At 37.3% G+C, this 24332-nt stretch overlaps 1 protein-coding gene across 2 annotated transcripts; it reads right to left on the bottom strand.

Annotated features, from left to right (window-relative positions):
* Positions 1-8919: 8919 nt before the first annotated feature.
* On the bottom strand, positions 8920-23188 carry LOC139132289 (protein lin-9 homolog). 2 transcript variants are annotated; one of them, XM_070698681.1, is made up of 14 exons: positions 23110-23188; positions 22194-22264; positions 21122-21274; positions 20042-20178; positions 19623-19748; positions 18681-18838; positions 14463-14596; positions 14093-14175; positions 13255-13390; positions 12651-12731; positions 12022-12147; positions 10810-10989; positions 10209-10303; positions 8920-9835 (listed from the first exon to the last, which is right to left on the bottom strand). In XM_070698681.1, exons 1-14 carry the CDS (start codon positions 23129-23131, stop codon positions 9730-9732), a joined length of 1608 nt encoding a protein of 535 aa, XP_070554782.1. In that variant the 5' UTR covers positions 23132-23188; the 3' UTR covers positions 8920-9729. The 2 variants fall into 2 exon arrangements, with proteins under 2 accessions (XP_070554782.1, XP_070554790.1); XM_070698689.1 differs by having other exon boundaries at positions 21164-21274.
* Positions 23189-24332: the final 1144 nt, after the last annotated feature.

Here is a 24332-nt window from a genome sequence, read left to right as displayed (position 1 = left end):
CACGGAAGTTGCTATATTTGCTGCAGTCTAGTGATGCCTATCGATCGTTGTTATGGTTACCCTAACGCCTTTGACCGTGATATCCAAGATGTCAATGACCTTGTTCAAACTTACAATGCTATGTGGCCCGACTCAATATTGACATACGACGTGACTTGATCCTAACAACAGACTGACTCTCCCCAACGACTCGAAACTGTCCGATTGCCTGATTCTGCGAGGACACGATCACCACCTTATTGGCAACTGTGATTTTGTTCGGTGTTTAATTCCTTTGATATTGAAATACAATGACGTTATTGATTCTGTCTTATAAGTTTAATTTCAAGTATTGTATCGTTTTCATTTAATTCTACTACCGATTGTATTATTACTGGTTTCTCAATTTATGCTTCTGATCATTATTTTAATTTTCCGATCGTGGACTGTATACCCTTATTTTATTCATTTGATTTATTATTTTGTTATTATTGAGTATATTATTACTATTATTATTGCTGTATTCTCATTATTACCATTATTTTATTATATTATTACCACCACTTCATTAATTTTTCTGATTACAATTTTATAATCACTTTAATTTTCAATCTTTTATTTTAATTCTTATTAAGTTTATTTTAAATTTAATCGCTCGTTTATTCAACAGTTTTATCACTTTATGTACCTGATATTTATAACTTTGGTGTTCCTTCCTTGTATTTTCTCATTTTAATTTAGAATTCCTTGTACTTACTTTTTCATCCTATTATTATTTTTAGACATGATTGATTGATTCTGCTCTTTGATTTGACCAGCGAGGACGCTGGTTATTAAAAAGGTGGGAGAGTGTAACGCCTTGAAATGATGACAATTGACCTTTTACCGATATTTAGGATTTTATTACTTTAACCTTTTACCGACTTTCAAAACTTGTATAACTTTTATGGTCTGTTAATCTTTTCACGTTGTAAGTACACGAGTGACATTATATACGTGCAATGAACGTAAGTCACATGAAGTCAAAACGTGATATAATTTGAAGCAATGTATAAAAGCCAATGATTTTGATTGTTCGAGGGGAACGTGAGACAGAGAGAGAGAGAATCTGAGACATTTTGGAAGAGGTTTTGCTGATCTATAATTGTATCCTGAGTACGGACTTGGTGCCGCTCTGCCTTAGTAATAAAGATCTGAAGTGGTGAGTTAAACTGATACTTGGTGTACGTTCCAGTTACTGAAAGTATTACGATTCCCGTAGTACCTCTCGGTTGCGTGACTTTGAGTGAGTGACTATCCATCCACGATCACAAGTTACGAAAAGTCAGTCGTAACAGTAGCAAGTGGGTGGCTGCTCTGTCCGCTTTTATGACCATTCAATTCAATACTGGTAGGTGTTTTTCCTCATACCAAAATCAAACGCTTCAAATATAACAGTAAGGCACGTTAGAGTTTAACATTCGGTTTTCATCCTCGTGCAAGTCGATCTAAATTAGCTGCACCTGTCGGTAGTTGATGGAGTGTAAGAGACATGTCGACAGGAAATATAAACGTATAATATCCCAATGTTGCATGATATATTAGGTTATATTTCAGGACACTTTTGTTTCTTGTGTTGCTTTATAGTACACGTGGCCCTTGTGTTTATGCCTTACTGAACATATAAATAGACAAAAAATCTTCAGATAAAAAATTAAGTCATCTTTGAATAAGACCCGAGGGAAGGGCAGGCAATGTTTGCACAGGCTTAGTCAGCTGTTGGTTAGCAGGTGCTCTGCAGATCATCTAGCCAGGGGGATGGGCAGAGAAGACAATCTTGCAATGGTTCTAGTTTGCTGGGTTGTACGCAGTTTAATATAAGCAGAATTCCATCATAATTGGACATGTAAAACACTTTTCAGTTTTTACCATTTGAATTGTAGTGATTTGCATCAACAGCTATTGGCTTACATTGGTGCTTGTGAGTGTAATAGAGATTCTTACAGAGTTCAGCCCATTTTAACTCCCATATGCCATTATGTATGGCAATGGAAGCTATACTTATAGGCTAGAAAAATGAATGTTTGCTTCTATGTATGTGGTCCAAAACTTGAACCGTAGCACCTAAGGTCTGAGTATCTGGCGTAAAGATACATCGTAGAGTGATACGATTTGTCCTCTCTGATAACACAGAGCAAGTTAATTTGTGCATGTTTCTGTCAACATGTATGCTATCCTCTGTTGGGGCAGCATTTCAAGAATGCAAATGATAAGATTGGGATCATGAATTCTTTCTAAGGAATGGTAGGATACAGACTATGAATGCAGTTCACTGATTTTGTTTGTTTGCTCACACTGAGAACATCTGTTTCGGTAATTAACATTGACTCACTTCATTTGTACACACAAAATACACATCTTTTGATTATTGGAAGATACTTTATTCACCACCATTTCAAAACAGAACACCAATGTCTTCAAAATCACAACGTGAAAACCATGATAAAATATCAAAGCCTATCAGCTACCTCCTTTCTATATATATATTTCAAAACTGTACAACAAACAGAAACATTTAATTATCAAAGCACTCATTATGTTGAAATAGTTACTACCACCTGAGGTTTTCAGACTTTTTCTCCTTGGGGTAGTAGGCCTAAACAGATTCCCAATAGCAGCCACGGCTTCTATTAGGAATTTTAAGATAATGCTATTTGAAAATTTGCCAACTAAGACTTACTGTAAGTGTGAACTTCCAATATTACCAGTAGTATGATGCTTGGACGTACGAATGTTCGAGTGATCGCATGTCGGCCACTATGTACAATGTATACTCTTTCTTTCGGAGTATACAAACGCATTCAGTGGAAACCTATAAGTCTGGCGATTTTAGGAGGAAATGGACACAAAGGATTTCCATATTACTTTACTTCGTAAAACACCTGTGCAAAATCACTTCAACCAAGGACTCCCCATGGATTTCCCCGGTCGCATTATCTTATGATGTTGACGCATAAACACTTGGTAGGGTCACCATAAAAGGGAGAACAAGAGGGCGAGGTCTTTCACTGCCCTTTTAATTCCAAAGTGTTAGGTGTGAGCAATTCTTCTTGAGTGGTCGCACTGGACATAAATAAGGAAATGGCGAAGAGTCTTTAAGTAGGGTATATGTTACCCTTGTTACAGGGTAACAACGCCCGATAAAATCATGTATACAAATGGTGAAATTCTACGACAATGCTATTTTAAGAAATACCTAACATGATGAACTTACCAAGGAAACTGTTGATCGTACTACACAAACCCCCCCAAAGATGCTCGTGGCCAAGGTGAGTGTGAGTTTATTCCAAGTATGGTCATGTACATTTTCAAATTCTAAACAAGAACTCTAACCAGACTAAACCTTTGCATGTATGATCGCATGCATACCTTTACGTATAGGTCTGTAATTCGGTATCGCAATCTTCTTGAACGTTTGGTTGGATAGAAACGAGACCCGTTGTACCGATGCACTGAAGGGATGACTGGAACAGAATAGATTGTGTACACCAACCTATGTTTCTCTATAGTGGCCTACCATCATGTAGTTGGCATCACGGCCCATTTTCTGAAATTTCGAGCTCTGCAGCGCGTACCCCAGTGACCCCTGTATACTGGCGGCGAAAGGTAATTTAATGTATTACTAGTACTTATACTTAATGCAATTTAATGCATCTTACCAAAATTAAAATTTATAAAATTTGCAGTTATTACTGTAGCTGTGGTTTTCTGTTTTCTTCAGCTAATAGCGAAAACACTCATTTGCTTTCCTTATTTATCATCTTTACAGCCTGCTTGGATACTGTATCCTATTGGCCTAAGTAGCTTGTTATACCCAGTTTTATGACTCCTCAGTACCGCTGAGGGTTTTACTTCGTCAATAAAAACATATAACGTTCAAAGTGGCAAGTGGGTGACTGCTATGTCAGTTTTATTACCATTCAATTCAATTCATTACTGGTAGGTGTTTTTTCCTCATACCAAAATCAATCGCTTCAAATATAGCAGTAAGGCACGCTAGAGTTAAACAGTCGGTTCTCATCCTCGCGCAAATCGATCTAAATAAGCTGCACCTGTCGGTAGTTGATGGAGTGTAAGAGACATGTTGACAGGAAATATAAATGTATAATATCCCCAATGTTGCATGATATATTAGGTTTTTATATTTCAGGACACTTTTGTTTCTTGTGTTGCTTCATAGTACACGTTGCCCTTGTGTTTATGCCTTACAGAACATGACAAAAATCTTCAGATGAAAAATTAAGTCATCTTTGAATAAGACCTGAGGGAAGGGCAGGCAATGTTTGCACAGGCTTAGTCAGCTGTTGGTTAGCAGGTGCTCTACAGATCATCTAGCCAGGGGGAGGGGCAGAGAAGACAATCTTGCAATGGTTCTAGTTTGCTGGGTTGTACGCAGTTTAATATAAGCAGAATTCCATCATAATTGGACATGTAAAACACTTTTCAGTTTTTACCATTTGAATTGTAGTGATTTGACATCAACAGCTGTTGGCTTACATTGGTGCTTGTGAGTGTAATAGAGATTCTAACAGAGTTCAGCCCATTTTAACTCCCATATGCCATTATGTATATATGGCAATGGAAGCTATACTTATAGGCTAGAAAAATGAATGTTTGCTTCTATGTATGTGGTCCAAAACTTGAGAACCGTAGCACCTAAGGTCTGAGTATCTGGCGTAAAGATACATCATAGGGTGATACGATTTGTCCTCTCTGATAACACAGGGCAAGTTAATTTGTGCATGTTTCTGTCAACATGTATGCTATCCTCTGTTGGGGCAGCATTTCAAGAATGCAAATGATAAGATTGGGATCATGAATTCTTTCTAAGGAATGGTAAGGATACAGACTATGAATGCAGTTCATTCATTTTGTTTGTTTGCTCACACTGAGAACATCTGTTTGGGTAATAAACATGACTCACTTCATTTGTACACACAAAATACACATCTTTTGATTATTGGAAGATACTTTATTCACTACGATTTCCAAACAGAACACCGATGTCTTCAAAATCACAACGTGAAAACCATGATAAAATATCAAAGCCTATCAGCTACCTCCTTTCTATATATATTTCAAAACTGTACAACAAACAGAAACATTTAATTATCAAAGCACTCATTATTTGAAATAATTACTACCACCTGAGGTTTTCAGACTTTTTCTCCTTGGGGTAGTAGGCCTAAACAGATTTCCCAATATAGCAGCCACGGCGTCTATTAGGAATTTTAAGATAATGCTATTTGAAAATTTGCCAACTAAGACTTACTGTAAGTGTGAACTTCCAATATTACCAGTAGTATGATGCTTGGACGTACGAATGTTCGAGTGATCGCATGTCGGCCACTATGTACAATGTATACTCTTTCTTTCGGAGTATACAAACGCATTCAGTGGAAACCTATAAGTCTGGCGATTTTAGGAGGAAAATGGACACAAAGGATTTCCATATTACTTTACTTCGTAAAACACCTGTGCAAAATCACTTCAACCAAGGACTCCCCATGGATTTCCCCGGTCGCATTATCTTATGATGTTGACGCATAAACACTTGGTAGGGTCACCATAAAAGGGAGAACAAGAGGGCGAGGTCTTTCACTGCCCTTTTAATTCCAAAGTGTTAGGTGTGAGCAATTCTTCTTGAGTGGTCGCACTGGACATAAATAAGGAAATGGCGAAGAGTCTTTAAGTAGGGTATATGTTACCCTTGTTACAGGGTAACAACGCCCGATAAAATCATGTATACAAATGGTGAAATTCTACGACAATGCTATTTTAAGAAATACCTAACATGATGAACTTACCAAGGAAACTGTTGATCGTACTACACAAACCCCCCCAAAAGATGCTCGTGGCCAAGGTGAGTGTGAGTTTATTCCAAGTATGGTCATGTACATTTTCAAATTCTAAACAAGAACTCTAACCAGACTAAACCTTTGCATGTATGATCGCATGCATACCTTTACGTATAGGTCTGTAATTCGGTATCGCAATCTTCTTGAACGTTTGGTTGGATAGAAACGAGACCCGTTGTACCGATGCACTGAAGGGATGACTGGAACAGAATAGATTGTGTACACCAACCTATGTTTCTCTATAGTGGCCTACCATCATGTAGTTGGCATCACGGCCCATTTTCTGAAATTTCGAGCTCTGCAGCGCGTACCCCAGTGACCCCTGTATACTGGCGGCTATAGGTAATTTAATGTATTACTAGTACTTATACTTAATGCAATTTAATGCATCTTACCAAAATTAAAATTTATAAAATTTGCAGTTATTACTGTAGCTGTGGTTTTCTGTTTTCTTCAGCTAATAGCGAAAACACTCATTTGCTTTCCTTATTTATCATCTTTACAGCCTGCTTGGATACTGTATCCTATTGGCCTAAGTAGCTTGTTATACCCAGTTTTATGACTCCTCAGTACCGCTGAGGGTTTTACTTCGTCAATAAAAACATATAACATTCAAAGTGGCAAGTGGGTGACTGCTATGTCAGTTTTATGACCATTCAATTCAATACTGGTAGGTGTTTTTTCCTCATACCAAAATCAAACGCTTCAAATATAGCAGTAAGGCACGCTAGAGTTAAACAGTCGGTTCTCATCCTCGCGCAAGTCGATCTAAATAAGTTGCACCTGTCGGTAGTTGATGAGTGTCGGAGCAGAGAGATGACAGGAAATAGACACCTATAATATCCCCAATTGTGCATGATTAGGTTTTTATATTTCAGGACACCTTTGTTTCTTGTGTTGCTTCATAGTACACGTTGCCCTTGTGTTTATGCCTTACTGAACATATAGACAAAAAAATCTTCAGATAAAAAATTAAGTCATCTTTGAATAAGACCTGAGGGAGGGGCAGGCAATGTTTGCACAGGCTTAGTCAGCTGTTGGTTAGCAGGTGCTCTACAGATCATCTAGCCAGGGTGAGGGGCAGAGAAGACAATCTTGCAATGGTTCTAGTTTGCTGGTTGTAGGTAGTTTAATATAAGCAGAATTCCATCATAATTGGACATGTAAAACACTTTTCAGTTTTTACCATTTGAATTGTAGTGATTTGACATAAACAGCTGTTGCTTACATTGGTGCTTGTGAGTGTAACAGATTCTAACAGAGTTCAGCCCATTTTAACTCCCATATGCCATTATGTATATATGGCAATGGAAGCTATACTTATTAGGCTAGAAAATGAATGTTTGCTTCTATGTATGTGGTCCAAAACTGAGAAACCGTAGCACCTAAGGTCTGAGTATCTGGTGTAAAGATACATCATAGGGTGATACGATTTGTCCTCTCTGATAACACAGGGCAAGTTAATTTGTGCATGTTTCTGTCAACATGTATGCTATCCTCTGTTGGGGCAGCATTTCAAGAATGCAAATGATAAGATTGGGATCATGAATTCTTTCTAAGGAATGGTAAGGATACAGACTATGAATGCAGTTCACTCATTTTGTTTGTTTGCTCACACTGAGAACATCTGTTTGGGTAATAAACATTGACTCACTTCATTTGTACACACAAAATACGCATCTTTTGATTATTGGAAGATATTTTATTCACTACGATTTCCAAACAGAACACCAATGTCTTCAAAATCACAACATGAAAACCATGATAAAATATCAAACCCTATCAGCTACCTCCTTTCTATATATATTTCAAAACTGTACAACAAACAGAAACATTTAATTATCAAAGCACTCATTATGTTGAAATAATTACTACCACCTGAGGTTTTCAGACTTTTTCTCCTTGGGGTAGTGGAAAGATTTCCCAATAGCAGCCACGGCTTCAATTAGGAATTTTAAGATAACGTTATTTGAAAATTTGCCAAATAAGACTTACTGTAAGTGTGAACTTCCAATATTACCAGTAGCATGATACAATGTAAAGTAAAAGATTGGATAACTGTATCCAGACAGCAAATGTTTAGTATATGAAACTTCATATAGGTGGTTGTTGACAATGTGTCCTGATTTTAATAACATACGAACATGATGATTGTGCATGAAGTCATTAACAGTATACCAAAAAACTATGTGGTGCTAAAAAAGTGTTTGGAATAAGGTAGGCGCAGTATCAGTTATCCTGCCAAGTTCAGATTTCACCAACAGGTCCAGTTGGACAAAGCCACTGAGGAATAACAGATCTCACTGGCTGCATTTTGACAAACATTTGGACATTTCAAGGCCCCTGAAAACAGAGTGGGTGAAAATACATACATGTATGGTTTGGCTCATCAGTGCTTGTTACCAACCCAGTAAATATGGAAGTGATACAGCCTTGCAGGATGAGCCTTATGAATGACTGTGATTTTAATATCTCCTTAATGTGCATATGAATTTAGTCTGTGATGAAACTGCTGAGCATCATTGTTTGTATTCTGGGCACACGTAGATAATGAAATTCCAACCAAAATATTCATTTACCGGTAACATGCAAGCCATTTCATATGTGAAATTCAATCAGGAATGGCAAGTTGGAAGACTTAAACAAATATGTGACCTATCATTACCCGTAGACTTTACACATTAAAACCCCATTCGCTGTATTTTTTTTACCAAATTTACTCACCAAAATTCACAGGAGGAAGCAGGTGACATGTATTTTTACCCTATGCCGGATCCTTTAAAGCACACAAACAGATTTAGTTTTACCTTATGACATGATGGAACTACTAGCAAACAAATATGGTGTAAAGATTAAAATTCAATTGCACTACCAAACTGCTGATGACCGCTTTTTTAATGACTTGAAGATATCAGATGGCAGTGAACTTTCAGCCTTCACAGAGTACAGGCAGAATAAATCATTCTGCAATGAAACTGCTGTGAAACATTACAACAAATAGAATCTCTTTTCTTTTTCCAAAGTTTCAGAGATGTTAATATAAATTACGGTTAGTTCCGGCCAGATCTTTGCTGTTGAGGACCTTTACTCCGAGATTTGAAATTGGCACACAAGACATACAGAAGCAAATCAGCTGAGAAATCGATAGATTTTGCCGCTGGACATTAAAGGAAACTTTCTCCGGAAAAGTAAATGTGTAGTTAGTTAAACTGGCTTTAGGTAAGGTCCATCCTCCCCTATCTTCATACACGTAATGCAGTGGAACTGGATCACAACTTTATAGGGATGGGGATCTCAATGATATTTAAAGGTTAAAATTACTGCGACATTCTAGTCAGAAACAAAATTTTAATTGCAGACACACCAAACATATGAAATAAAATTATTTGGGCATTCTCAATTTGTGTAAAATGGTTTGACAAAAGTTCAAAAAGTCATTTTGGGACAACTTGTCTGGATTTGTCTTCTCATACTTTCACAATTCTTTAATTCTGTTTTGTAAGCTGTAAGCATTGAATGGCTGTATGTCAGAAGCAGATTTTATTGTATGCAGAAGGTTGAATCTCACTGGTGGGTGGGAATACAAAACTGTCTCAGTTTTTTTGTAATCACAGACACAACAAACAAAGTCTTCCTCCACAGCACAGTGCAATGGGTGGGTTTGAACCATACAGTAATACATTGTGCTCTTTAACTTAAATTGACATGCCATAGAATCAACAAAGTTCCCTTTGAGGCGAGAAAATGTTTCATCTTACTCATACCGGCATAGCATTGACATGAAGAAGTTTCGAGAACTTTACTCGAACAGTTCATAAGAGCGCACAGCAGTATTGTGACATTGTTTGTCTATTCACAGAAAGAGAGGTTGCTCTGCTGCAAAGGCATGGAGGTTACCCATCTGACTCATTCCACTCTGGATGTGGGCCACGTGAATCTCAACACTGTCTTGGAAACAGCTGAAGAAAAGAAAGAGTAGAGATACATGAATCACTGCATCCTTTGTAGCACAGTGGTGCTGCATTACCAATGGATCTTGAAGAAAGGTATTCTGTCTCTGAAATTTTTACAATAGCTGTCCAGTCCACTGCATGATATTATATGGGCTCATTTTGAAGTTTATGGAGCAATTTTTTTTTGCTAATTTTGAAAATGGAAATTTTACTTTTGCAAAAAATTGGGATGGTGGCCATTAAAAGTGAATGAAAGTAATATTTTACCAATCCCAATCATGTATTATTGCATACCTCACAAACATGTATGCATGCATATCAGGCACACCATACCATAGCAATCTACACTAATATGCATTGTACCTAACTACATCCATACCTGTGGTTTCTGAGGTCTATTTTCTTCTTAATCTCATCCAATGACTCTGTTAACGTCTTCAATTCAAATGAATTCAGATCACTCTCTGCAAGGTTCTGTGATGAGGAAATCAGACGAGTTCACTTGTGAACTCAGCAACCTTTACTGAACAAGATATTTACGCAATAGATAAAATAGGTCTTTTTAATGACATTAAACCAATCATCACTATGGTTAGACCTTTGGATTGGATTTGTATTTGATTTTTATTACTCTAAGTCAATGCAACCACACTGCTATAAATAAAACAACATTTATACATATAAAAATACACTTATGCAATCATATTTGACTATCACCCCATGGTGCAGCCCCTAGGATCAAATCAACAAGATAGTGTCTCACATTCTTTCGACCTTTTAACTTTGAAAGCACTGTTATTGATGACAAATAAATTCCAGACTAGACTTCAGCTTTGTTTGACAAGATGAACAGTACAGATTTCAACAAAGTGTTTGGGAGAACGAAAAATGTATTTTACAAACAGAAAGAAAAAGCATGAAAGTACATCAGAAAGCTATAGCTCAGGGAGCTTCAATGAAATGACCATATCTCACTGTACCTTAATTTGGAGCATCAGTGATGTCAACATTGCAATGAGTTCTGTCAGTGATTCATTCTTCACTGTCTTAGGACCGAGGGACAAGTTAGTTTTACGAACAATCTCTTTAGCTTCCTCTTCACATTTCCTCTTCATTTCTGTCGGTTGGTCCATTGGCTGTAGACCTTGCTCTGGTGCAATCTGGGAGGAAAAAATCACTCGGTGTCATGACATGCCTCGTGTGTGTGTGTGACAAGACGGTATGCCTTGATTGCATCGTCCCCTTGCAGAACAATTTGATACTACCGTCTTTTGATATCAATCTGGTGCAATCTTCAAACATGACAATTTCACAATACCCATCACTTACATGGTAGATATATAATTATATCATACCAGTATATTGATAGTGTAAATACACTGACCTCATTGGTCAAGACACGAAAAGAACCATGGTATATTGGCAATATACCACGGCTGGCGTACCCGCAAGCTCCCAGCTTGTGCAAAAATTCCTTTTTGACGTTCCACACCAGAATTTCACAATATACTGTTATGATATAATAGCAATAAATCACACCCAGCGACGGTATACCACTCGATTTCGAAGAGTTCACTTCATATATGTCGTGAACTGGTCAAAATCTTGTGGAATACCGTCACTTGGTGTGCTTCATTGCTGAAATGTATTACAATGGAAACTCAATTTTTTATCCAAATCATGAGTGAAATGAAGAAGTGCACAGTCTCATCAAACATGTGTTAAAACAAACATACAGCATGGCAAGCTCTAAATATTGCTATGTTGTACTAAAAATGTATGTTGCTGAACAAAATAAAATAAACTTAGACAATACAGCAAATAAAAAAATAAACGTGACTTTGTTTACCAGTGCATTCATCGTAGTTACTCAGCATATACAAGTATTTCTTGTAAAATCATATCTATATGAATCATATGAACACACTGTTTAACCCTGGTAATAAATGCCCCAATCCTGCATTTCCTCTACACATCAAAAAATGCACATACAAAGTAGAGAATCCATAAACCGGTTGACAGATTTGAACTGAGATACTGAGTTTAAATTATGGGAACATTTGAGACACACACAAAGTGTGGTAAAAAGTCGCCTTATAGTGCTTTCTGTCATACAGTCAAATTCCGGCACCAGTATTCACAACATATTACAACAGGATGGAAAAAGCAACATTTTAACTTTATTAACTTACCTCTTGACAATACTGTTGAACTCCCAGTAAGTATGTGTTGAGGTCCTTGTTAAGTGTTTCTAATTCTAACACCACGCCAGCATATTTACGTTGAAACTCAGATGTGATTGGTGACTGATATGATTTCTGCAGTGTAATAAATATTGACAGAGTCAAAAGAACGATTTTATGAAAAATCATAGACTGGTGCTTTTTTATCCTTCTTTATAACAAGAAAGTAGTTGAGGTAGAATGTGCCTCAGGAATAAAATCTGACTCCTGATTTTTTACAATTCTTAGCTTTATCCCTTGTACAGGCTCATTTTAAAGTGCTTGAAAGATTTCATCCTCTTAGTTTTTTTGAAAATCCAAAATTTCATTTTTCCAGGCAAAGTTAATATGAGGATGGTAGCCATTTTAAATTTTAAATATCGGTAAATGAAAGGCAATTTGTTTTTCAAGTTTAAAACTGCAAAGTGATCCCTATTTTTCTTGATTTGGTAAAAGAATGGTTGTGGGTTTCATTGAGGAAATTTTGAGCAAAAATTTAAGTTGGTCACTTTCAAGGTGAGTACAACCTTATAGAAAATACTGTTATAGATCACACCACATCTTGTAAAAGTACTATGCAACTGTAGCATTCAACTTACCAGTCGTTCTGCTTCTGTGTTCAACTCTTTTAGTTTTTTTAGTTGATCTTTCTTGATCATCAAAATTTTTGACAGCCTTGTCTGAAAGCAGTTCAGAAGAGCAATACACCAAGTTAGCCATTACTAGAACAAGGCACATTAGTTCACTCCCATGGTTTTCAACAAGTGTCTTACTATCATATAGAAATTGAACCAATCAGAAACTTGACTTTGCCACTACCCACTGTGATACAGGTTTATCTTCAACAACAAATGGAATCTCTGAAGTGTATCATTTTTCTTTGAAATTCATTGATCAATTTTTCCCTGCTTTGCTCTGAAAACAGTTAAACTTACAGCTATTAAATGATTAAGAGCCCAGAGTCACGTACATGGGGCAAGCCGGACTCTGAACAGTTGTTCTACATGTATACTGGGATACAGCAACTTCCTGTAATAAATTTCCTGTAAAAAATTTTATGGGAGCAGTACTGCCCCATCAGACATGGATTACAGTACATTTATGTTTCTGTACAGTCTTCAACTTGGACCGGTGAAAAGTGATTCTAAAAGAAGTGTGTACAATTATCTAATGGTAATATCATTACACACAAAAGGCACTCACCACAAGGACAAGAAATTTGACAGGAAAACCACCAAGTGTATCTCCATCAAGGCCTTGCAAACGACTCCGAAGCGGCGAGGTTCCTAAAACTGGATCATGTTCTAACTGAGGTGACTGTAGTGTGCCCATTGTTAACCTGCATGCATCATGATAACAGATCACAAAAAGATTATTTGAAGGTACAGTTTAGTACACCATGAAAGAAATGATCCTGTTACTAAAAGGTGCTGGATCCATAGAGAGGCCATATCGATAATTACGCCAGGAATCATTTGCAATGTTAAGACACTTCATTCACTGTCACTTTTCCCACACTGAACTGTGCCATACATGACACTAACGATAAATGTAATATACCAGGGTTTCTATTGGCAAAGTTAAAGAACATTGTCTCTTACCTGTTTTCAAATTGGACAGAATAAGTCAAAGGTAACCTTAGCAAATTTATTAATCAAAAAAGTATTCATAAAACAGTTGTTCACGGTCAACTCTATCCCTAATGTCCTTGGTGAAATAAAATAAGTAAAAAATATCTACCATAAATACAGCTTCTTTCTTAGTTTGATAGAAATCATTGTTACTACTGTGGCAAACTAAGTTTTGACAGATTTAAAATGTGTATAAAGTCTTAGAAAGATTCAATTCATGTGATCTTTCATGAATGTCTTGAAAATATTATGTGAAATTCAAACATTATTTATGAACATAATTTGTGTATGGTGTACTGTTTATATGGCAAATATATTGAGACAAACAAGGAAAACACATATCAGAAAAGTTCAGCGCCTGAGAAGAGTTCTGACCGTTGCAGGAAAACAAAGTAACATCCATGGCTTACCTGGGTGGCGTTAAATATGTTGACCTTGGTCGTTGCTTTTGAATAAATGCAGCTAAGGGCATAGTTTCTTGGAGTTCATTAGACTGTAATGGCAATAGTAACATGATTAAACTGATAGTAATACAACAAGATTGAAAGAAAAAAACATTCGCTTGGACAGACAAAAGAATGTAGCTATTGAATTCCTTCACTAATCAGTAAAGTTTCCATCATAATTTTACAGCATTACTGGGGTATATGCCTAGATGGTACAAATACATGGATGTAATTATGGGACCAAAAAAAACATACTGAAGACTTTCAAACACAGAGATTAGCTACAAAAATATGGCTCGAGTTGGGTTGTTACAAACACTTAGAAGTAGCTTACCAGTACTTCCACATCTGGAATAGTATGTGTACCAAGTCCTGGCCTGTCAAATGTGACTCTGTATGTTGCATTCTGGGTATCTACAGCATCTATCTGACCTGTGAACAAGCCATCTTGTGGCACCCTGAGACGAGCTGCAGTGAAAAGTCAAAACACATAGCAACCTTTAGGTTTCTAAATGTGGCAATTTAAAATAGTGAAATCTCTAACACGATAAATCATATAGTCACTTAAATGCACATGATTTTATACATCTGAACCCTAGTCTAGTATCCTATAATATATTTGAACTCTTGTGGGTTGAAAACAAAATGCATAGATGCTGGATTACCTAAACCCCATTCTCATGCATTTGGGTCAAATAACATTACTGAAAACACCTTAGAGCCTTGAAAATCATGCAAAATCAAACACTTTACTGACACAAGAATGAAATCCAGACCTGTCACACACCTATGTCATCTGCACTGTAGACACGTTACAGTAATATACAGCATCGTGTATAGCACTGTAACAGTCCTGTACAACCTTCAGTGACACAAGCCTGTACCCAAATATACCGTGGCCGAAAACGACACAGACCCTCTTCAGTTTGTAATTGCGTCGTTCTGTTTGAGCTGCGTCGTTCTGTTTTGACCTGCGCTCTTCAATTTGTAATTGCGTCGTTCTGTTTGAGCTGCGTCGTTCTGTTTGACTCTGCACTCTTCAGTTTGTAATTGCGTCGTTCTGTTTGAGCTGTGTCGTTCTGTTTTGACCTGCGCTCTTGTTTGTAATTGCGTCGTTCTGTTTGAGCTGCGTCGTTCTGTTTGACCTGCGCTCTTCAGTTTGTAATTGCGTCGTTCTGTTTGAACTGCATCGTTCTGTTTGATCGTCGCTCTTCGGTTTGTTTTGTTGTAATAAAGGGAAAGCAACTCCTCACATCGTTCATATGTGAATTCTTTGCGTTTTGTGTATGATTCTATGTGTGTGTATATCATGTTTAGCTGTTTTATGTAAAGGGTTGATTATGTAAAGGGTTGATTAGGCATGGCGAGACGTACCCGTAATTTACGTGTCTTGCTGTTAACCCACATTGGAGCGGAGAGACTAGCGTTACACTGCGATCCTTTGAAGCTACGTTTCGAAAACAGAGTTTTCTTCATCAGTCACTTAAAATTCATTTTTGATTGGTGAGACATGTTGAATGATTGATTGATTTTATGTGTTAATATGTTGTTCCACTAAAGTTTGTTGTTCAATTACGGAAGCTATGTCTACGGTTTGGTCTTGTTGTGTTTGTGTATGCTCATGTGAATCGGAGTGCCATCTATTGTAGCTTTTGTGAAGTCTGGCATTTATAAGTGTATCGCATACTCTGTTCCTTCTGTATGCGATTATTGGTTGCTCGAAGGTTTGCAGCATGAAAAAAATATTTGGGACAAGATTTCACTGACGTTCTTGATCCAAGGCTTAAATAGTATAAAATCATGGATTTTTGTATAAAATACAGCAAAAATGGCTAAGTGTCAAAGACACAAGGAAAAAAGCTGGAGCATCAAAAAGGACCTCGAAATTAGAAAGTGAAATAGAAAAACATGAAAAGACATTGATGAAGTTCAGAGAGCTTTAGATGATATTTACAAAGTCAAAACACAAGGTATTATTCAACGTGCTAGAGTAAGATGACATTCGTAAACTTCAAGCATCTACAGATTTAAATGAAATTTTATAATTCGCAGAAAGAATTTTATCGAAATTTATACCAGACTACACATTGTTTTCCTGAAGAAAAACCAGAAGAGTTCACTGGCGATTTGCATATTCCACTGTCAGAATTACAGAACAAATATTTGTGAGGGTTATTTGAGTCTCGAAGAGTGCTACCAAGCTTCGAAAAACATGTCCTGTAATAAAAGCCCGGGGAATGGCGTTTCTGGCCCTTGTATGGTAATTTAACTGTACTGAGTGTCAACTATATGTACACGTCCATATGGAGAGTTGTCAGTGTCAGTTTCCCAAAGACAAGCAACCATTACTTTGATTGATACAAAAAGAAAAAAGATCGTCTGTAACTGAAAAATTGGGGACCTGTTTATCTTTTAAACTGTTATTATAAAAATTGTTGCCAAGGCCTTTTAATTCGAATTTCAAAGTTTTATGGGAAATGATTCACCCAAATCAAGCTGGTTAATATGTGAAAGGTCGCTACATCGGTGACGCTCTTTGCAAGATTTTAGACTCGATACACTTTGCAAATGAAAACGATATTCCTGGTATTCTATTTTGTATTGATTTTGCCAAGGCATTTGACTCTATCGAGTGGCCTTTCCTTTATTTTGCTTTAAAGAAATTTAATTTTGGTGAATCTTTTATTCTATGGGTCAAAGTTTTATACTGCGATATTTCTAGTCATTAATAATGGTGTCACCTCTGGTTAATTTCAAGTTAGCAGCGGTTCAAGACAAGGTGATACTCTTTCACCTACTCATGTTACTTGTTTTTAGTTTAGAAATTTTGTCCATTGCCATTCGTCACAACAAAACAATTAAGGGCATTCAAATCGAACAAAATGAGTTAAAATCGCACAATATGCAGATGACACCACTCGAATGTTATCAGATGTGAAATCTGCCGAAGAGTTTCTCAGAATAGTTGACTCATTCGGCAACATCCTCGGCCAGAAGATCAATAAGGAAAAGAGTAACGCACTATGGTTAGGTAGTAAGAGAGATTGTATATACACACATTAATCGACTCAATGTACTGCATCATTTAACAAAGGTAGGAACGATGTGTGAAGTTGCCCTCACTTTCCTTCTTATAAAATTGCTCAAAAAATGCTCAGGATGTAAACTATCTGCTCTACCACGTGTAGCAAGTGATGATGACGACCACGAGGTAGCCTCGTCCAAGGGTTACAGTGGAGGCATAACCTCTCTCCCTGCTATTTAAATTAGAGTAAAAATATGTTGTTACTGTGCACATTATCTTAGGGAAACAGTTCTTGTCTAAATGTGTAGACAAAAAGAAATTTTTCCGTTCTATTTATTTATAACGGAGGTCAAACAAAAGCACAAAGTACAAAGTTGAGAGAAATATTTCCTACAAAAATAGCACAACTGAAAAGTATAGGACCCGCTGGCATATTCTGGTAATGTACTTTGAATCATAATTTGAGATTCGAAAATATATATATATATATATATATATATATCAGTCTAGTAAACACAATACGAACACAATAGAACAAAGTTAGACATCCTAGCTTCCAGAATGAAAGAACAAACCTTCAGTGGGACAACATAGGAATACGTACAATCTGCCAATATACCACGAAATTTATCCACTGAACCTGACTTGAGGCGATTGATAAAGAAAGTCTGGAAACTTTCGAAACATACCGTTAGTGTCGTACGCAGTGTCTCAACTCTGGAGTAGGCTACAGACTGCACTGAGATTCATATTCAGCTGTCTCGCAGTACCTATTCTGTTCTGTACACAAGACAGTGAAACAAAAAATACACACCGCCATACATTAAACGCAAACAACCAAGATGTGAACGATGTGTGGAGTTGCTCTCCCTCTACTAAACTCCTCTCCCTCTACTACCTGTGATTCCACGGGCACCCCTGCAAAGTTGCAATGGTATTCTCCAAGTGACCGTTCAATGTTTGTTACAAAATGTTTACTCCAGTACTTCCAAGTTATGCTGAAAACAAACTGAAGAGCACAGATCAAACAGAAAGATGCAGTTCAAACAGAACGACGCAGGTCTAACAGAACGACGCAATTACAAACTGAAGAGCGCAGGTCAAAACAGAACGACGCAGCTCAAACAGAACGACGCAATTACAAACTGAAGAGCGCAGGTCAAAACAGAACGACGCAGCTCAAACAGAACGACGCAATTACAAACTGAAGAGCGCAGGTCAAAACAGAACGACGCAGCTCAAACAGAACGACGCAATTACAAACTGAAGAGCGCAGGTCAAAACAGAACGACGCAGCTCTAACAGAACGACGCAATTACAAACTGAAGAGGGTCTGTGTCGTTTTCGGCCACGGTACAAATATATAAAAGGGTCCGCTACAGGGATGAATGTTTTCTGGCCATGTAAAGTTTAACCTGTTTGCCGAAAATTCCATGTAACCCACAGGTCCACGATTCCTTTTGATAACAATGTGTTTGGGCCAAGCTATGATTGTGAAAGAGTTAGACATAATTATTGACTTCTCACCTGTCACCTTTGTACCAATCACAAGGGGTAGCGGGATCTCATCTGGGAGATCTTTGAAATCTGACAACTCACGAGCTTTCCTTTGTTGTAAGAGACGCACATTCTTCCGCTTAGCTGCCAATGCTGACCTCTCTTCTGCAAAGAATGCTGGTGAACACCTGACAAAAAAACCAACAGTATGAACCAGTTTGTAAGTAAAGAAGTCTTGTAAGTGGGACTATTTGTTCATACACACCAACTGTTAACCGCGTGGTGTTTCAGTAGATACTACCAACCAAAGAGACAAGAAGATTGGAGTGAGACAGTTCATGGTGATAAAATGTGAATTCTCTGATGCTTTTATACATTCCATATTTTTCAGTGGTCAGATGCTGCAAGATCTTTTTTCCGGTTCAGCAAAGACTGACTAATTGCAAGATTAAAAGAGCAAATGAACAAAAAAAATCCTATAAAGTAATTGCATCGATGTAATTTGTGAACTGATAGACAGTAGAAATGTCTGTTGTGTGCATTTAAAAAATTCTTTTGAATACCTTACAATGTACTTTTTCCAGGGATAATAAATCCAAAGTCACCTAGAATTCAAGGACTTTTCAGCATTTTTCAAGGACTTTTTCTCGGAATTGTTTTTTTGCGAAATACCATTTTCATAGACCATTTTACTAATCAATTTCACAAGCTTATGACTGGTCTTTGTGATCTTTTAAAACAATGGATGACTTGTCAATTTTTAAGAACGTTCCAGGACTCAATTTCATTAAGGACTTTTCAAGGACTTTTGAGGAGGCTTTAAAATTCAAGGACTTTGCAAACTTTACAGGAGTGTATGGACCCTGCTTTTAACCGTTAAAAACAGTCAAAGTGTCTTTATGGTCGATGTATTATCCATAAAACCAGTGACAATCTTGACAGCTCACTGAGATTTGCAAGAGGATACTCTACCTCCTTGGCTTGCCCATCAACCTTCGTATTGTTGACCATTCTGTTCTGCTCATCTTTCTTGTTTTAAGCTGTGGAAAATTCTCCCTCAAGCAAACACAGAAATCATTTTCCCCTTCAAATAATGGCCTGTTAAAGAGAAAAGGTTTGAAATAAAATCAGAAACTTTTGTTTGTACTTGCAGCATTGCAGAATTCAACAACCTAAGGGCATTGTACGGTGCATACATGTGTTTTAGAGTTGAAGGCTCTATAGTTTGTGCACTACACACAAAGAAATCCTAAAAATTCTCTGAAATCTTTGTAGAAAGATGTCACAAACAAGAGAGGTACAAAGTTGTTTTAAAAAGAATATGAGTACACTGGTATTTATTGAAACATCATTAAAAATCTCCTTCAACAACATACTACATATCTTCCTACCTGTCCACATTGGAGTAAAACCATTCATAGATGCACCATTTGTAAGCTTTTGGGAGCTTCAATAGATTTTTCAGTCTGGCGCCAATTTTTTGAGCGGCACGTTTATCAGGTGTGCTCATCAGCCCTGGTGTCAGTCTCTGTATAACAGAAGAGTACAAAGCATTGGTCATGTTGTTGAGCATATTTTGCATTTTTTTGTGCTGAGGTTCAGTACATGCCATGTGGAAGAAAAAAACAGTCTTAACCCTTTGAGCGCCAAAGTCAATTTTTGTCGCCTTTATAGAATATACCTCAGTCAAATTTTTTTCAGATTTTTGCTAAAATTTTGATAAAAAACTGTAGCCAAGAAAATGTTATTTCCATTTGGTCCAAAATTATCAAAAAATACAGAAAAATTTCATAAAATTTGGTAAAATGTTGCACTAAAATTTTGGTGGGAAAAATTATAGCACTCAAAGGGTTAAATTCAATTGTCGATGTGGATAGTAAAGGTAACATGATGTTGATAGCTTGCAGCTGACAGAAAGCAGTGTACATGTTCTAGAAGCACATCAGGGTCCATACTCTCAGAGTCACTTAAATTCAAAGACTTTCAAGAAGTTTCAGTAATTTTCAAGGACTTTATGTATCATGTCACATACGAATTTTGTAGAAAATGTCAAGTTGTAAAACAGACAGGCACAGTCTGGTCACAGCAGAGGCAGTACAGGGTCTTCCCCCTCTACTGTCTATGATTAAAGTTTACAAGAAAGATTTGCTCTCTTCACTGGTATGCCAGTTTAACTGTATGATGCACTCAACCACACTGAAAACACTCTCCTTACTGTTTTACAACAGGTCATACACAATCACTACCTCTTCTCGTTTGTGAGATTTCTACGCTCTTTATCTCAATTTCTTGTGGTTTCCTTGAGTCGGTCTTCATGTACACTGATACATGTAATATGTAACACCTTATTGGATAAGAAATAACTCGTTTAAGTCAGTAGACAACAGAGTGCTTGCACAGAACATAGTTCCATGTATCAGTGTGTACATCAGTAGACTTTTTAAAATTCTTTTTCAATGATATCAATGCACCTGTGTAGTTCTTCTGTTCTCCGTGCGCTGATATGAACTTACAGGGTGGGAATTGGGACTCATCTTGGATGCCTTCCGTGGGGATTTTATGGAAACTGATGTCACATCAGCATAGTCATCCAGACGACGGTTCCGCTTCCGGTCTCTCCCCGTCTGTGAAATTAAAAATAAAAGTATGAATTGAAAATGATACTTCCGAGACACATTGAGAACATCACACCAAATTTGATAAAAGTTTTGACATCGTTCGCCGCCAGGAACATGTTTGTGTTGGTAATCACAAAGCCAGCACTGTCAAATACATGTACATGTTCCATACAGCATTTACTGTATACCACAGTCAACACTTTGTCACACTATCATGACACAAGTAGCTGCTCACATAAGATGTATTTTTTACACCCAGTCAGCCAGTTCCCTATAAACAGATCCACTCTCAATATTGATGACATCAGCCTTTGGAGACAACATGATGGTGAAATGGTTAAATGATTGTCTCTCATCCACATCAGTAATTTATTCACAACTTGATGACAACTATTTCCTGTACACACAGTTTACCACTATGGATAAATGATAATAGAACGTCCTTGCTTCAGATCAAGTGGTTAATAATGTCAAAAATTGGATATATTATACATAACATTATACAACATTGGGAAAATCTTCCTACGGTCAAAATGAGAAGCTTTATACGTGTGAAAAATAAATGCAATGGTACCTACATTTGCAATGCTGATTACCAGTAGAACTTGTTGTTTGTATTACATGTACTGTGAAACCTGTCTAAACCGAACCCTGTTTAAACTGGAAACCTGACTATACTGAACACCTTTACTTGTCCCACATAGAATGCCACGTTTAAGGAACCTCTGTAAACTTAACACCTCTGTAAACAATTTTCCAGTCCCCTTTGATATTCAGTTTAGAAGCCCCCTGTGGTTTTACTGTAGTACCATACAGTACCTCACAACCCCCATGGTTGGTTTAGATATGGAAATTTAAAGTTTAAAATCTCACAAATGCCAATGACTAATGTTAGTGATCTGTGACTAGATTAGTTTGTACTTACACGTCTATAGTGAGCACTGGGCGAGTTCTTTCCAGCAGTCTTTAGGCTGATCAGCGCTTCTGCTGAGCTACCTGCACAAATTTAAAACATACCGTACATGTATTTGTAATCATTTTAGGGGATTCGGGGAAACAGTGTTGCGGCAGTCAATTGCACAGGCAGGGCACCACAGGCGTTCAGCTCACATTGTATACGACCCTGAGTGGGATGTAGCAATCGCTGGGCTTTACGTAGACTTCTGAGTGAGCCGAGCACTTGCAGGACCGGGTTTTGCCTTATTGTTGGTATGGAAGTTGGAACTGTAAAAATCCCCTTTGTAGCCCTGCGTACGTGTCTTTCTGTTCCCTTTTTGTTGCCAATGGCTGCAAACCTACAGTACACTCCGCTACAATGACTACCGTGCAAACTTTACGGCCAATTTTTCTACTTCATGTGCCCTAGGTAATCAAATTACAGAAAGTAGCAGGCTAAAGCTACGGTCTGCAATGAATGCTTTCCTCTCCGACTCTCTGATATTACGGATCAACACTACTTCTGTCTGAAAACTCCGTCAAAACACAAAACAGCATTCTACTTTGTTGTTTCATGTCCCACTTGATTTGTGTCGACACCAACGTCGACTTCTGGGTGGTTATAGAGACGCGAATGCCCGGACAGATGTCTTAGGTGAGCCATGATAAATGAAGATATACATAAAATCTTGAAACCGAGAAATGTAGTGACACGACCAAATTTTAGCGTAGACGAAAATTTACGAACGAGCTTCGGCAGCAGCATTTCAACGCAACTCTGGTACAAAACACTCGTACCAGAATATCAGCAGGTTTGCCTAGCTGATCAAGAGGGACACACGGTGTTCCACCCCAAAATTATTTTATAAACTTATGAAACAATGCATAGTAAACTCTAAACTCACTCTCCAGTGCACTGTCCGCCATCTTGAATTGGACGCGCCTCTTTTTAAAGCACCGCAAGGCAGTCTGGGAGGAAAAGCAATCATGACACCCACTGTACACATTGCTGCTGCTGCACCGGCGTTCAACGTTCGACGGGAAGCCAGCCTTTTTCGTTTCTGAACTAAAAATCGCTCGACAAATCTGGATGAGAGAATAAACTGCAATATGTATACAGAAAAATAAAAAATTGATTTAAGCCCATTCCTGACAAATATGGAAGTTACATGCACAATAACAAGCGACATCAATCGCATTAGGCCCTATAGCATGGTCTTTTTTAATAGTTTTGTGTAACATTAAGTATTAAAAAGAAACAATCATTTGTTCATCAATATTTTCATGTATTAATATTCAAAAACTAAATTTCTTTGTACACTGATGTATTTAGGGCATATATGAGTATTTTTTCCAGTGTCAGCCATTCCTATCGTGCTGACATTATAATCCGAATTTTATGTACTTATTACCACGGTCCCTCCTTTTAGTGGAGGGACCGGGCCGTGTTATAATACAGTGCGTAAGCTTTCGGGTGAAAAACCAAGATCTAGCCTAAATCAAAATTTTCTGGTAAGTGAAAGATCTAGGCCTAGTCACAGAAAAACGATGACTGTGGCCAGTTACGATAAAGTCACTCTGAAGATTTGAGTATCCCTCATCATTTCATAGGTGTTGTCACTGCTTGGGCTATGGCAAACTACAGATCAACCAAACTGTAGACTAAGGCCATTTAAAGAAAATTATTTGTTTGCCGTCCATGGAATTTTGAAAAACCTACCAGCCAGCAAGGGAAAAAACAAACACAGACAAAACCACAAGTGTTTTAACATTAGCTCAATTTTTGTTTGGTTTCTTTTGGAAAAATAATATTTCTATTTGATCAATCTCAATGAACTATAACTTATAGTTAAGTCTTATAAGTGTTTTAATTGTCAATGTCGCATTTGGTGTTCCGTCAACATTGAATTCAAACCACCGCCAGGTGTATGAAAATTTGTGAAAGATTTTGCCTGTGAAAGTTCTTGATGAATAATTTACACTGATCCCTGACAGTGTGATACAAGCAATTGTCGTGATTCATCGATAAGGCAAAAAAAAACAATCAAAGAAAAACAAACACACAAGCAAACAAACAAACACACAAGAAAAAAACAAAACCAAAGTCCACACAAACATTTTTTTCTCA

The sequence above is a fragment of the Ptychodera flava genome, chromosome 1, assembly GCF_041260155.1.
Source record: "Ptychodera flava strain L36383 chromosome 1, AS_Pfla_20210202, whole genome shotgun sequence".
NCBI lineage: Eukaryota > Metazoa > Hemichordata > Enteropneusta > Ptychoderidae > Ptychodera > Ptychodera flava.
Note: the sequence above shows the minus strand (reverse complement) of the source record. Positions and strands in the feature narration are given on the sequence as shown.